This window comes from Dinoponera quadriceps, unplaced genomic scaffold, assembly GCF_001313825.1.
Source record: "Dinoponera quadriceps isolate SergipeBrazil2010 unplaced genomic scaffold, ASM131382v1 scaffold5593, whole genome shotgun sequence".
In the NCBI taxonomy this organism is placed as follows: domain Eukaryota; kingdom Metazoa; phylum Arthropoda; class Insecta; order Hymenoptera; family Formicidae; genus Dinoponera; species Dinoponera quadriceps.
The window spans coordinates 257,369-273,434 of record NW_014560138.1 but is presented as its reverse complement, the minus strand read 5'-3'; the positions used below and the strand labels follow the sequence as shown (position 1 = coordinate 273,434).

The 16,066-nt window shown below is 48.4% G+C and overlaps 1 protein-coding gene across 9 annotated transcripts in view; it reads left to right on the top strand.

Annotated features, from left to right (window-relative positions):
* Positions 1-15,568, top strand: part of LOC106750659 (tropomodulin) — a 63,392-nt gene extending 47,824 nt beyond the window's left edge. For 2 of the 9 annotated variants that reach the window (XM_014631158.1, XM_014631162.1), the window contains one exon: positions 2,692-2,731. Coding sequence is in view for 2 of the 9 variants with exons in the window: in XM_014631156.1 (XP_014486642.1) it covers positions 14,079-14,140 (62 nt within the window). In the remaining 7 variants the exon portion in view is untranslated. Of the gene's footprint in view, positions 1-2,670; positions 2,748-14,078 lie in introns of those variants that run through there. The other 7 variants (XR_001374969.1, XM_014631159.1, XM_014631156.1 and 4 more) reach the window with 7 other exon arrangements.
* The last annotated feature ends 498 nt before the right edge of the window (positions 15,569-16,066 follow it).

Sequence of the window (16,066 nt, the reverse complement as noted above, 5' to 3'; positions counted from 1 at the left end):
CAGCCGGTGCGAAATTGCTAATATTTATCCGCGGATTGCGCGGCCTTTTAAAATAATATCCCAGTGCAGCGTTCGCGCACCCGTGAAATGTTAATTGTCGATGCCGAGTGGGGTAGGTGGGCGGTGGCGCGGGTTATATCACGGGNGCGCCGGAAGGGGGGGGGGGGAGAAAAGCCTCTCTCGCAATTCGTATCTTTGAAGATCGCATCACGTCGGATTTCACAAAGTAAATCGCGCATTTGTCGCCCCGTTGAGCATCACGAGCCTGTGATTTGTCGCGTTCCGCCATTAGCGGGAATTACAAATACTCATCCGGGCGGTTGATTTTTCGATAATAACACCGCCGGCCGCGAATGAATCGGGGGATCAATCTGAAAACCGATTCCGTTCTTCGCTCGCGTTAACGTATCCTGCCAGGCGAAACGTAATTGATTAACGTAATTAAGCGGGCACGAGATTCGGATAATACGATAAATTTTATTCACACGAAGAGAAAGAGAGTGAGAGAGGGGAGAGGGAGGGAATCTTGATTATCTCTTCGATGTTCCGTTTATCCAGCGTTGTTCTCGTCTTCGTCGGGTCATTTCCCGCTCCCTCTTCCCTGCCAGCGTGTCACCGCTCGAGAATTTACGCGAGAGGAGAATTAAACCGCGCGGAGCGATCGTTGTAATTGTCACAGTGAGAGGATCACGAGTGCCCCGAGTTTATCGGCTCTGTTTAACCGATAAAAGCTCGTCGACAACGACGAGCGGCGAGAAGCTTTGACGCTCTCGTCGCTTTTTTCTCTCGCGCGCGAGAGAAATTTCTCGTCCCGCCGCGGTTTTTCGCCGCTCGCGATTTTCCTCTTAGTCGCGCGACACGCGCGCGCTAAAATTACATCTCCGAGAACGCGAAACCTCTCGCTCACTCACACACGCTCGTTCGCTCGCTCGCTCGTCCACTGGGCGAACACGTGCGTTAGATTAATGACTCCCGCATCTGTTTGATGACTAACAAGCGGCGCGCGCCGTTGTGTCTGTCTTTGCCAGTTTCATGGAGATTTCCCACTAACCACGGCGACATAAAATTTACGACTCGCCGCTATCGAGCCGCTCCCCGCGCGTCTGCGCCGCTATTACGTTCGTAATGCATATTAAATCTCTTAGACGCGACGGCGCATCGGGCTCTTCTTTGTCGTCTCCCCGTCTGTAAACCGGCCTCTGTAACCGGTGGTGAGCAAAAAATGTCACGGGGCGAGATGGAGACGACGATTGCGCTTTACCGTCGATAAATTACGGGGGGGCCTCCCGCCAGACACGCGGAAGTGATTACGAGTTGGCGGATCACCAACCGCGAAAATAATTCGCCGGACGCGGCGAGGTTTGAGAACCCTTGGAAATTTCCCGCCTCTCGGGTGATACGAGATCGGTACCTTACGGCGCGTATCAATTCCGTAGCGAATATATGCCGTGAGAGTCTGAGGACTCGTAACGTCGATCGCGGGAGCGGCTCACGAGATAGAGAGAGACATGGGGGTGTGAGTTAGAGGGAGATGACTGATGCATATTGCGTTTCGAGGCATGCCGCATCGCTCGGCCGAAATGCGCGAGCGCGAGAAGTGCGAGGGAAATAAATTGGAAACGCCGAAACGCGATGCCTTTTGATCCGTTATTATTATCGCCGGCGCGCGGCGTTTCGCGCGGATCGGGTTGAAACGCGCGGAATGATTTTTTTTCCCTCGCCGTTACGGAACGTAACGTCGAATAAAAGGGTACCCTTTTAACCCCCGCGATTATTGCAAAATATATTCGGAATTTGAAGGAACGTGAGGGAGAGAAATTCATGCATACGCGTATATATATATATTTTAGTTCGAGTCGAATTTCCGGTTTGATAACGGCGGCGCGACTGATAAAATCGGCGGTGGTTTAATCGCGGCCCGGCGTAAAAAGAAAATTGCGGCGCCGGCCGGCACCGATGGAATCTGCCGGTGCGCTCGATAGGGCGAAACAATTTGGCGAAACCGGCGCGAGAACGAAAGACAATTAAAAAGCGACGCGCGCCCGGTGATCCGCGAGGATATTTTACGTCTCCGGCTCTCGCGCCCGCTCGCTTTCGCGTTTATTCCCGCCACGCGGCCGGGATTACTATTTTACGGGGCGGATTACGATTGCACCGTGGATGTGCGCGCGCGTTTCAGAGTACGTCCTTTTAATCGTGTAATGTGCTTTTTGTTCGCCAACGACAAACGATCGATCCCGCGCGCTCGCTATTCGTCGTCGCGGATAAACTGAAAATTGTCCGACGATCGTTTCGCGAAGATTGCGAGACATTGCGTCTCTTTTTCTCCCTCGTCGCGGAAAAGCGGAGAAACGATCGTCGGACAATTTACAGTTAGGATAACTTCCGCGCGCGCGTCCGAAGGAATTCAACGGCCCCGTAATGACCCTCGTGAAAAATCGCCGGGATAATTTCGCCCTCGATAGGACAATTTTCTCCCTCGTGTTTCGCGCGAAGGGCGCGCCGAGCGAGATATTCGCACTTCTCGCGCTCGAGACCGGTCGGCCGGGTTGTCACGTGTTGTTTGACGAAGCGTGTTACCGTTTTCTTGCAACACTCTTTACCGGCATGCATCACCGGATCGGTAAAGAGCCCTTCTCTTGTTCGTTTGCTAAACGCATATGATGACAGTGTTTCGGGTGTCTGTTGCAGTACGGCAGTCCCGGCTCGGGGTGGCGACATCTTAACGCGAAGTGGCGTTCGCCTAGGTATTATTTGTACATATATATATACACATGTACATGCACATAACATACATACACACATGTATTATCTTATAAATATCACATCGGCCGATCTCACACCGGCGGTGCCTATGTCACGCTTTAGAGGTTTAACCCACTTATCCGGCTCGCGCGATTGCCAAGAGGAGTCGCGTCTCCCCGCGAGGGAACGGCCTGTGTTACTCGATTCTCCGCTTCTCGTCGGACCGTGTGTGCGCGACGATATAACGACAATTACACCAGCAAATCCGACAGAGTCCCCCTTCCCCGGGCACTCGATCCTTGCAGGGAGATAGAGCCGACGAGCGTTCCAATAGTCGCGAATACGCGGATCACGGGAGACACGATGGAAATGATTTTTTTCATGCGATGGATCTAATTGATAAATGCCACCTCATCGAGATAACGCACGAAGGCTCGTGCAATGAGTTGCGACTTTTTAACCCTTTAAGGCCTGATATATGTAATAATGTACGTTAAATTTAGACCTTCCTAAAAGTTCGTCTGTTGGTAAAAAAAATTCCGCCAATATAATATTATCAATCCATCCTGAGCGAAGCTATATTTTTCCGTTCTAACCCATGAAATAGTGTCTCTCCAGCTGAAGATCAATATGTGCGATCGCATGTGAAGCAAAATCGTTGACACTCGAATTTATATGAAGTTATTTGTGAAATACGCAAGTATATTCTATTTATAAAAATCTTGTCCGATGTGCCTTAAGGGGATTAAGGGGAAGGGGTAATCAGCGCGGTTAATTCGCGGAATCGTCGCGACGGACAGCAGCGGATTCTCGGCCGGTCGTCGCGAATCCCGCGACTGCAACGGTCTCGAGATAACCGCGCGTCGCTAATTCCGAGAGTGCAATTTGCAGAGGATCGACGACCGAAGAAGGGGGCAGTGAGGCAACATTGTCGTTGATACAGCGGAGAGAGGAAGGGAAAGATCCGAGCGCGTGGCAATCGCGCGCATCGCCGGAGATCGGGACACGCAATGTACCCGCTGACTGTCGCTTAATCGCATTTCTCCGTTTCTCGTTTGCTCGCCGTTTCCCCCCGCCGTTTTACATCCCTCGCGCGACGCTTGTACATATTCGTTCCTCCGTGTCGTACGAGCGCGTCTGCTCGGCGCATATATTTGCGCAATATACCTCATGCCGGCTCGATTACACCGCGCGATGTACGATTCTCGAAATTGGACGCCGGGACAATTTCGGGACGGGGGAGCTACCGCTGTAGCTCACGATGCCGGATTAATTACCGTGGCGGAGACGTGCGCGAGAATGCCCGGCGGTAGCTCGTCGCGAAGTGATTCGATACGCGCGAGTCGCGGTACGTCGTTCACGCGCAAGCCGGAACGTTATTGCGCGCACGTGTCCCTTTAAAGGGCCGTCTCGTTCGACGAGAACCGTCGAGTAATGCAGTGTGATGTAAGCAACGAGCTAATTGACCAACCACGGTCGATTACGGTAAGAATCCAATGTGCTTACTTCTTACGTCTCGCTACATACGGCCTTAAACACGTCCGCTACCGCGGCGTTACACGTGCATGATGCATTATGTAAAATACTTATTATTTAGTACACGGAGAAAAATGATTTCGCCCCGTTGTAAACGAAACTATGCTTGCGACGGCAATAAGTTTAGTTCGGCATAATTAAATCAGCGAATACTTCGTAATTAAAGCGGGAGCAATTTTGTCGTCGGGATAGACAATATTCTGCTCTGAATGAATCCGGACAGATTAATTCGACGTCGGAGCAAAATTGTGTTTTTCTATATTTATTCTCATAGCAGAATAATTTGTAAATTCAGCAAAATGACTCGGCGAAAGGCAGTTATCCTTCACAAATTCGCGTCCATGCAGTTAACTGACAGATTTTGCGGCGGCAACATAAAACTCGCTGTGCCGGCAAATTATTTTTTTCCGTGTACACATTTCACGTGTGCAAAACACACGGACTATATAGCTATTAGAAATATGGCGTCGGTTTTAGCGAGTGACATTTAATTTAAGCGCGGTAGCGAATGTGTTAATCTCAGTTCGGCACTCAAGTGGATCTAAAAGCGGAAAATTCAGATCTTACGGTTGATAAGTCGTGAATTATTCAAGCCGTGACACACAGAAAAACGTAAGCAGTAAGACTCGAACGAGTAAGAAAATTGACCAGTCACGGCCGATTATTCTCCTTACGGTCGAAAGATAACCGACTGTAATTGATCAATTTGTTTACTACTTACGGTCTTACCGCTTACGTTTTCATGCGAACCTAACACATATAAATATAAAATTCTTAAAATATAAAAAAATGTCTTACCTCTTTCCGAAGTATAAGATCAAAATACATACAGAACTCCCGAAATCTCCGTATCTGGAGGATACAGGGCGCGTGAGTGTCCCCGGTGCATCAACGCGGATTCGAGAATCGTGCTTGTCAGGCTGACCGAGTTCGCGCCACGTAAATAACACCGCGACTTTTACCGCTGTAACTCTTTCGCCCGATAACGACCGAAATATCTTCCGGGTGTAAGCACCGCTGATACATATTTCGCGAGGCCTGAGACCCCTTTTTATCGGCGTGCGTGCTGCCGACCGGCCGGTCGGTAGGCAGGTGGGCAAAGCAGGTCGATCTCGCGATTGCGGTGCAGTTAAGCGCATGCAAGCTTGTATCGCGCGAGGTCCACATGTTATCCGATCTAATGGCACGCTTAGCGCTCCCCGGCTCACCGTGACTTTTTTCAAGCTTACCTCGATACGCCGCGATTAGTGGCCGCGCAGTCCGCGTGTACCTGAGACCCGCTGGAATCGCTCTCGGCGTAAACAGCGGCTTTGCGATCCCGAAGTTCTGCCCCCGCTAGTGTTGCTACGAAACGTAGTAGTTCCGCCTCGGCTATCGATACCGCGGCGCGTTAACTTCGCAGAACCGAGGGGACTTCGGGGAACCGTTTACCGGAGAACGGTTTAAAACCAAAAAAACCGGCTTTTTCTTTCCGCATACTTTTCGGCTTCTTTTCCAAGGGCGAAAAAATACACGTGTGTTCGGTTGATAAAAAACCTGCGAAATTTGCCTCTTTCTAAACTTTACCGAAATCTAACTTAAATTTAACTTCAGTCGAGTGCAACGCAATTACCTTCTACGGTAAGAAGTAAATGCGACAGGTTTTTACGTGAATTTTTCGAACGAATTTTTTTTTTTACCCCTGGGGAAAGAAATTGAGAAGGAAAATTGGAAAAGAGAGACGATTTTTTTCCGATCCTTCGAAATGATATTTTTTAACCTTTGCATCCGAAGAACGCCGTAGCGACTTTAGCCGGGATTTCTTAGGAAACTCGGAAATCGGATGCTCTTCGCAGCTTTTAAATCTGAATTCGAACTAGCTACCCTTAGCGGACGAATTTATTTGAGACTAGTGGAGGGCGCCGGGCGTTGTCCGAGTTTCATGGGAAATGCTGGCTGCTGCGGCACCTTCGGAGACGAGAGAGTTGAGGGTAAGCGCGATTTCACGAACGGCGGACGAACCTGACGCTTCACGGTCCCGCTCGTTGAGTTCTCCCATTTTCTTATATTCCGCGCTCTCTCGCATATTTCGCTCGGGGAAAACGTGTTACCGATTAAAATCTCGTCAGTACCGAAATCTCTCCCGATCCCCGATGTATTTGATTCACGCTGCACTCGATTCGAATTTCCCCGAGACACACACAGGCACTGTGCAGTGCAATCGCACCCCACACAGCGAGAGAAGTATAATGCATATATATTATATACATATAAATATATAGATATATAGTCAGCATGTGATCATCTCTGTACACACTTGTGTATTAAATTGGAATTATATTAGCGAATGCGGAATGCGTTAACAACAATGTGTTAACCGGCGACATTACGCACGATTAGCGCGCATACGGCGTTGGCGGCCGTATGGGCGGTTAATTAATACACCACCCGCGCATAAAAGCATGGGAGCATCGTTACTCTTGCCGATGATGTTCAGAGGTTGGACTAATTTCATGTGATTAAACAACAGAGAGAAAGAGAGACGGAGGCGTCCCACCGGAAGGGAATTAAGGGGAAGAAACACAGCAGAAACGCAAGTACGACGAGAACGCACTGCGAAAATATTTCGTTTTCAGTCGCTGATCGAAAACAAAAGCGTTTTCGGTTCGATGTTATTAACAGAAATCGCGCGACGCGTTCGTCGCCGAGGATGTTTCTCAATTTTGACCGGGCTTGCTCTCGTCCCGTTGATTTTTCCTTCGCGACAGGACCGTCGGAGCGGGGGCGCGCGGTTTTGAAAACACATCGACGAAAGGGACGGGAAAAAAAAAGTATGAAATTTTGACGAGACGCGCAGAACGAGATGGATAGAATGAGATGAAGAAGGGAGGGGAGGGAGGGAGGGGCTGTAGGGGCGGACAAAGAGAGATACGACGAAAAGAGCCCGGTCGGTTGTACGCACGCGAGCTCTCTGCCGGAAAAATAATGGAAGCTTCAATTACCGTATAGATTGCGCGAAATTTCTATCGCCGGCCGCTATTCTTCCATTTTATCCTTTCTTCCTTTTGGGCCGCGCCACCGTTGTGCCACCCCCCGGCGCGTCGTTTTTTTTTTTTTGTTATTTCAACGTCCGTCTGCCAATTTTGCGAAACAAAGTAGCGGACGATGCCGTCGCATCGAGCGGATCGCGCGAGAGCGATTCAGCTATTCATAACGGATCCGGGAAACGCGCGAATTCGCCCTGACGCGCGCGCTCACGGAAACGAAATATTCCCCTGGCCGCCGTTTACGGCCGGGCCGCGTGTTACGCGCTGTAATAATTTAATTGGCGCCACTTCAGCAAAAGTCTCCTCCTTCCCCTTCTCTCCTCCTCCTTGCCCTCCGTGCCGTCAGATTTCGAACACACGTAACTCGCGTGCGATTACATTGAAGACAAAAAAGGACGCAGAGAGAAAAAGAAAGGAGAAGAAGAGATCGTATCGATAATGTAATACAGGCTCCCGGGCTCTTATCGGGAAATATATATTTTCCGATGCGTGTTTAGATGCACGCAAGTGCACATTTTAGATGCATGTTCCACTTATGGTAGTAGTAGTAGTAGTAGTAATAGTAGTAGTAGTAATAATAGTAGTAAGAGTAGCAGCGCTGTGTTCTGAATTTTCGGTGGCGCATCAAGGAGGCCGCTCAAAAATGTAGTATTTGTCGAGCAAAATTACTTTACATTTATTTCACTAATTAAATGATAAATGTTAATTTTTGAAACGAAATTGAGGTAGACATATATATACACGATATTATAAATAGGAAAATATGATTTTCTATTAATTTCTCTTATTAATGCTATTTCTACGTATTAGTTGATCTCGTTATATTAGTTCTTAATATCACAATAATTCTTCACTATAATCCTCAATGTGGTTTAGAAGAAATGAAAAATAGAAATTGAAAATAGGACATTCACCTCAGGGAACACGTATAAGAAGTGTCGTTTTCAATTTGCGAATATCTCAGCTTACAATCGTTTCCTAATTGCGTCGATAATCGGATCATACTTAAAAATCTCTATACAGTCATATTTAAATTTCTGTATAGTGCAGGTTTCAACGAAAGAATTTTTTAAGAGCTCACTTAATACTACTACTACCTTAAGAATCCCGTGTATTATGTAACAACTTGGCGCGCCCGCGTGTCCTCCATTTTACACGAGGAAGTATAAATCGGAATAGAGACTTCTGAAATTGCGAAGCGGATCCCTCCGTCGACGAGACGACCACGGCGAGAGGAGGATGAGGGATAGTCCCCGGGTGTAACGATAACGACTGTCAAAAACTTGCCCGGCGGAATCGCACGGTGATGCATCAAGTTCGTAAAACTACCCCCTTCCCATCTCCCATCCTCCTCCTGCCCACCCCCGCGCCTCATCCACCTCGTTCGCCGTTCGAATACGGCTTCTATCAAGCGGGTCGAGGCTTTCCTCGGCTTTACTTATCTCGGCTACATCCAGCGAGTGGATTTCTTCGAACGAGAGTTTCCCCGAAATCGCGGCCGCGCCGGCGCAACTGCGGTGGTAATGATAAAGCGGATTCAGTCGCGACTCGGCAAAGTACGGAGAGACGCGAAGACAGAGGGNGGGGGGGGGGGGGAGGGATAAGGAAGGAAGGATGGACGGAGGGAAAAGCCTCGTTTTACGGAGCATTAAATTCTGACGAAGTGGCTCGTTCTATACCGGGAGGATCCGAATTATCTTGAAACAGATAAACAGACCGTCGCCGCGACGACGGGGGACGAAATGGGGGCGGAAGATATCGGAGGGTGGAAAAGGAGAAACAAAACGACGACATTTCTAAAGAGGTTGTTGCGGTGTTTTGCGATCGCGCCGGTACGACGAGGATAGCGGCGCCGAGGGGTGGCTCGAGGGGCGGCCGCGGAGGGTGGGAGAAACAGTAAGAAAGTATGATGGAAGTACTTCGGGATTTTCGCGGAGAGAAGATGAAATCTAGGGACGCGTCAGTCGAGCGTGAAAGGCTCTCGATGCCGGCGCTCGCCGAGTTTTCCTCTCCCTCGTCCACTTGTCTTATTTCTTTGCCCCTTCCCCCCCCCCCCCCCNCCCCCCCCTCCTCCGCGTCGTTTTCTAGAGCAACTGTCAACGACGCCGATGGCGCCGACGGGAGAAGGCGCTCGCCGAGTTGTTCCACTTTTTTTCTCGCCGAGTAATTTAACCGCTCGCGATAACCATTTCGCGGCGCGATCCCTCGATTGTTCCCGGAATTTATTCGCCGCGGATGAACGTCGTTACGTCGCGGGGAATCGAAGGGGGTCGCGCGCAAATTGGCGGAAAACCGCGGGAAAGTTACGGCGAGCTCTTCTTGCCCTCTTCTTCCTTCGTTTTCTCCTTTTTCCTTCGCGAACACACGTTACTCTCCGGAGCACTATATCGCAGCTTATGAATTTGCCAAATGATATCTCCCCCGAAAGATATAAAATCCAATTAATTCCAACAATCATGTTACGTCACGAGGAGGAGGGGTTGGTCTATTAGCTTGCGTGACGGTCTGTGATGGCAGGGCGGAGGGAAAGGGGGGTAAAGGCCATTAACGTCACATTATATGGCGTAATTTGTGTCTATGGATGCGCGTGGTTAGCCATTTTGTTTGCATTCATGACACATTTGGTTACATCTGGCGAAAAGTTTCAAGCTCTGACGTGATTTCGTGTTAATAATCAAAATGTTGGCTTTTTAATATTTATTCTTCTCATAAACAGAACTTTTACGAGTCAAAATTATGAAAGCAAGTTAATTTGATATTAATGATTTTTATATTTACGTAATATAATTGTGCCGAATCGAAAAGCAGCATGAGATTAACAAAATATAATATGGCAGGAAGATTATAATTTCGGAGGGAGGTCGAAATACTTTATGACAAAAAAGTGTTACGAAGGGGAAGAGGGAAGAATAAAGAAAAAAAAAAATTCAAATATTCATTGCGCGTGACGTAATTGTTGAATGGCCCCTTACACATCCCCTCTCCGATTCCACCCCGTTCGAGCCGTGAGGTCGATTAGCCGCGCTCAGGGCGTGTTAATCGGCGCGCGTTCGGAAAGATTGGCCGGCCGAAAAATCGGGTCCGCGCGACGGGCGTGTAATCGGTGCTGCTCGTCTGTAGCTCGTCGGAGCGCAGGCAGGGTAAACTCCGGGCGAGGGATTGTCCGACAGCTAAACTAATTACGGCAACGTATTACGGGAGCTTCGTTCACGCGCGCGCGGCGAGACGCCGCTAATAACGAATTACAACGGCTCGCTGTGCTTTCATCGCGCGCGGCAGGAACTCGGTTTACACGTTCCGCACTTCCGCAGTATCCTTCTTCTCCTCCTCCTCTATCAGCTGTTCTCTTTGCGAGAGCGCCACGTACGCGCTCGTTCGCCTCGCTCGCTCTTTGCTCGCGCGATAATTAATTCCCCATTAAATGCAGAACGCGGCTTGCTCGGTAACTTAACACGCGCGTCGTCGTAACACATCGCCGGCGAAAGCCGGCTGATACCGGGTTATTAACGATCCGGCCCGGACCATCCGAGCGCGTCTCGTCGCGGAGCCTTGTGCATCCGCGACCTGTCAACGTCGAATCGCCTTGCGCGTATACCTGCGTATGTCGCGGATGTCGTGAAATATCTCTCGCCGGAGCTAATATCTTGTCCTCGTATGGACATTTGCCCCTTCCCTTTCGCGCACCGAGAGAGATGATTCGGAAGGACGGCAAGTTTCGTGCGGATAAATGAGAATGTACAGGGATGTTCCTTAAATACTCCTGTAAAATTTCAAGAGTTGATTTTTCAGGTCATTCTGTGAAATAACGAACACACGTTCGTACTTACGAACACTTTTCTTAACACCTCAAAAATCAACCCCTAAAATATCGAACAGCACCGGGGAAATATCTTATGCATTTATTCATCTGCTGTACAACATAAAATTTGCCATCCCTCCGAATTCTTTTTCGCCGTGCGTGTGAAGGTTCCGTTCTTACATCGCGTTATATATTTTCCTTGGCTCGAGTTCCGGATCGTCGAATGTCCGAGTGGCCTTCGATCGTTCTTTCTCCAACCGTCGGTCTTTTTTCTAATTGCCTGCACATTCAGGTAACGTTTCAACCCACTTCGCGCAATCCAAGGGAATTCCTAAGAAATTTATTTCACGGAACAGCTACCTTACCTATCCTCCGCGATAGAGAGAGAGGGAGGATGGGGCTGACGTTTCAATACCGACGGCATATTGGCAGATTCGTCCCCTTTTCGACACGCGTGTACGACGATTCTCGCGGCACGTCGACCCCCGTCACACAAATCGCGACGAAAATTGTGGGCCGCGCGCGCAAAAAGCGAAAGAGACGACGAATAAATGTAGCGCCGAACGGCTCGCCGTTCTTTCTCGGACCTCCTGAACTTCCCTTGGCCGTTTATCTCCGTATGGCAGACGCAGGCGTTCGTAATCGGCAAAAAATTGCGGAACACGCCGGCTCCAATAAATCTGATTTCTGATCGAAAGTATTCCCGCGTGACTTTGTTCGGCGAGTCGACGAGATTTATCGGGAGAGAAAGAGACAGCGCGTGTTTTTACTTAGGCCGCGGTGGCTGCGATATCTTCGGCAGAAGATCGCCGTAAATATGATGCGAAGGACGGATTGATTCCCCGCATCGGCGGATGTGTATAATGATGCTGATAAAGAGGAGGATGCGTCGTTGTCGTAAACACGTCGGAAGGAAACTCAAGCTCCGCCGCGCTCGCGTAATCGAGTGGCTAATAAACGCGCTGTAATATCGGCGTAATTACCGCCGAAACTCAACGCGAGACGTATCCACGCTAGAAATGATACAATTTCCCACCTTTTTCATCCTCTCTCCTCCCTCTCCTCCCCTACCCCTTTTTTCGTTATAGTGCGCGAAATTAACGTCAGCGCGAAATTCGTTGCCTTTACGGCGCCGACTGTGAGATTACTAATCGCACATCGGAGAGATGTGTGTGCGTGGAAACACCGAGAGGAGCGGAGCACCACGTGCGCACACACACACACAGACGCACACGCCGACCCGAGATGTAATATACCGTGTACACCTTCGTGCGAATTAATGCGGCCAGCTGGTATACATGTATACCGGCGTCTGGCGCGTAAAGTGTTTTATCGCCGCTGCGATGGTTTGACGTAGTATACGCGTTAATTACTTTTGCTTTACGACTGGCGAGCGCGAGACGTACCGGGGGTAGAGAAAAAGAGGAAAAAAGGAGAAAATCCGAGAGAAGTAGCGGCGGCGCCGCCGCCGGCGAATTACTCCTATCCGAAGGATTCTCGTGATGCAAATTATCCGAGGGCTTTTTATACTTATTTTCCGAGAGCTTTAACTGCCGACGGCAGTCCCGCGACGAAAGTTTCGCGAAGAAGCGCGAGCGCGTATTTTTACGCGCCCCCCGTTAATCCGTTTTATTTATTAAGGCCGCTCATTCATCATCCCGATTTGTCCGGCCGTCGCGCGCTTTCCGGGACACCCAGTGCAACCGTCGATATCACGGTCCCCCTCTCCCGTCCCCCCCGATATCACGACCGGCCCTTCTTCTTGGTCTCTCTTCAGTCTGCGAATCTGACATTTGACTCGCAGAGACTGTCTCCGCGAATGATTACTCACGAGTGGTCGGCGAGTCGCAATTTGCGCATGCAAATTCCTTGAAATCGAACCGTGTCGTCTCCGCCGTCCGGCCGATCGTGACGCGACGCGCCGCCCTGCATCGGAGGATCTGCGGATCCAAGGAGCTCGGTCAACGATTCGCAGATCGTCATCTCGTAAAGAAAATTTTCGGCTGTCTGACTTGCCATTTATCCTGCATTGAAGTAGAATTTTTTTTATTCTAGTAGTACAAGTCAACGTGACAAGTGAGTCGGACGGCGGAAAGTTTTTCGTTCAAGTACTATGATTCAACAACAAATCAGCGAGATTTCCGAAACGAGCCGGTAGACCAAGTCAGCGATAATTCAATCGACCCAAAATTTCCGCATTATTAATCGAATATTAATTTGAGGGGGATAAAATAATAAATGTATGAATCTATATTTGAGTAAGAATATAATATATCATAATGTTACAATATTGAGTTATACATATTACAATAGAATTACAATACAATAATCTACATTACAATCTCATATGCATTCATACATATCTCTCACTTCGTTCATTGAATTATGTATTACATTATAATTACAATATATAATTACAATAAAGCGACGTACTAGTGCCGAAAAAATCATTTAACCTTTTCAAAAATAGTAACATTCGTTAATACTACCATTTTTCAAATCATCAAATAATTGATTTGTTCCTTCGATTGGAAGATAATTAAAAAAAAAAAAAGAATAATTCCTCTGCAACATTTTTACTATTTTTCAAAATGCATAAGGATAACTGTAACAAGTTACTTTTAAGAAGCAGCCTGGACGCTGCGCACGCCGGGAAATTCGACGTGCACTTGATGCACGCGCGGTTAACATGAAAGGGAGCCGCTTTGACGCTCTCCTTACGACACGCTCGTGAGGTCTATCGCACGATTCAACGGAAGAGCTACCCCGGAGACTCGTTCTCTCCAGGGCGTGATCATCGCGAATCGTTGATCCGAGCGAACGCCGCGGATCCGTCGTCTCACGAGGCCCTCTCTCTTTCTCTCGCTCTCCCAGGAACGATCCTTGGGAATCCTCCGTTTATATCGAGCCTCCCCTGCCCCCCACCCCACCTCCTACCGTAACGGCTCCCTCGAGCATGTTTCTTTCGGCAGATCGCCTGCGCCGCATGGGAAGAGCCTCTCGCAACTATACCATTGGCTGGGCCCTGCACTGATGATCGCCGCGATGATGGCAATGACGACGACGACGAAGATGACGACGACGATAACGTGGTGAGACGCCGATGATCGCGCGACTCCCGTTACAGCGCACCGCCGTCAAACGGCCTGCACACACACATACATGTACACACGGACATTCTTCACACACATACACGCTATCGTCGAATCCTCGGACCCTGCGGAGCCCACGGATCCTCCGCGATTCGCGTCTGGCTACGCGCTTGCACGTCTCTCTTGGACTCTCGGGATCTCCTTACTCCTTGGACAACTCGTTCGACGAATCACAATCGAGCGATCCTGTGAGCCTTCGTCGGCGCGTCGGGGAGACGGACGCGGATGGGGAGCCGAAAAAGCTTCGCGAGAGAAAGTCAGCACGACAAGTTAATCACGTGAATGTCTCTCGTCTTTGTTGTTCTCTAAAAATGCATACACACACACGTATATATATAAATATATATAAATATATATATAAATATAGATGTATAAAAAGTATATATTTATATATATTCCCGCACCAGAGCTCTATGTAGCGCGCGAAGAACACTCCAGTGCGGTTTTTCACGGCGTCACGATGTAAAATAAATATATTAAGATATATATTATATTATATATATATTAATATATATATTAATATAACGCGGTCGGCGCGTGACGTATCAATAATGTTAATTAAGTATATATATATACATATATATATGTGTGTATATATATTTATATATATATGCTGCGAGACGTGCGCATTAACTGTTAAGTCGTCGGAGATAAGATAATACGTGAGTAGAGAGCCGAAAGGACAGACAACTTTTTTAATATATATATACATATATATATATATATATTAAAATGATATACGCGTCGACTCCCGTTCATTGCTTTAACGTCTACTTAACCGGACTATTTAAATATTTATACATACGGAGGAGGAGGAGTAGAAGGAAGAGGAGGAGGAGGAAAAGCTCCTTTCAATCGATTCGACCAAAATTTTCGGCCGACTGTGCGCCGAGCGCGATCGGGGACGAATTTTATACCGCGGTCTCTCTCCGTCTCTCTCCTGTTCCCGTCGGAATTTTTTTCCCGGCAAACTGTCTTGTTTGTTATTTCGGTCTCTTTCGTCGCTCGTTTATACTGCCTGATTGCGAACCGGTTCGTCTTTTCGAAATGAGCACGGAAGTTAGTCTCAATACGCCGCTATAAGGGAAATAAACCTGAAAATGTGAGAAGTGTCGGGACGCGAAATTCGATTTCTTTTGTCGCAAATCAAATAATCGTCGTCAACGTGAAAATGTCGAGGCACACGAAGCTGGCACAAGTCGACGCTCAATACGACGCACGTTTTATCGCGACAAGTGACTATTCCTCTTTTTTAAACGTGTTAATCACATCGTGCATTAAGATTAATTAATCAGCTGTCGACACACANAAAAAGGGGGGGGGGGGGGGGGACGAACGAACGACACACCACCGTGAACCCGATCGTTCCGCTCGGCGTTTAACGTCACTGTAATATTCTCTAAGGTACTAACTCGTTGTTTAAATTAATAATTATTTTAGCATAAATCTATACATATATATATATACATATACGAGTCTCCGAGTCTCTGTACATATTGTCTTCAATGTCGTTTCTAATCGATCGATGTGACCTACGTGTTACGACGAGAGAAAGAGGATGGATTGATTAAACGCGCGCGAGAGTTGGCACAATTGTTTCTGCGTGTATGCGCGTGCGGATGAAAGGGAGAGAAAGGGGCGGGAGTGCGTGGTGGATGAGAAGATAATTACGTGGGAGTTAAAGTTCTAACGAGGATGCGAGCGTCACGTCTGATCGTAATCGCCTCGTCGAGTCCGCGAAAACAGAGATATCGCGAATTGTACCGTCACCGGATCACTGTCACCTGCTGTTTTCAGAACTGGCTCAT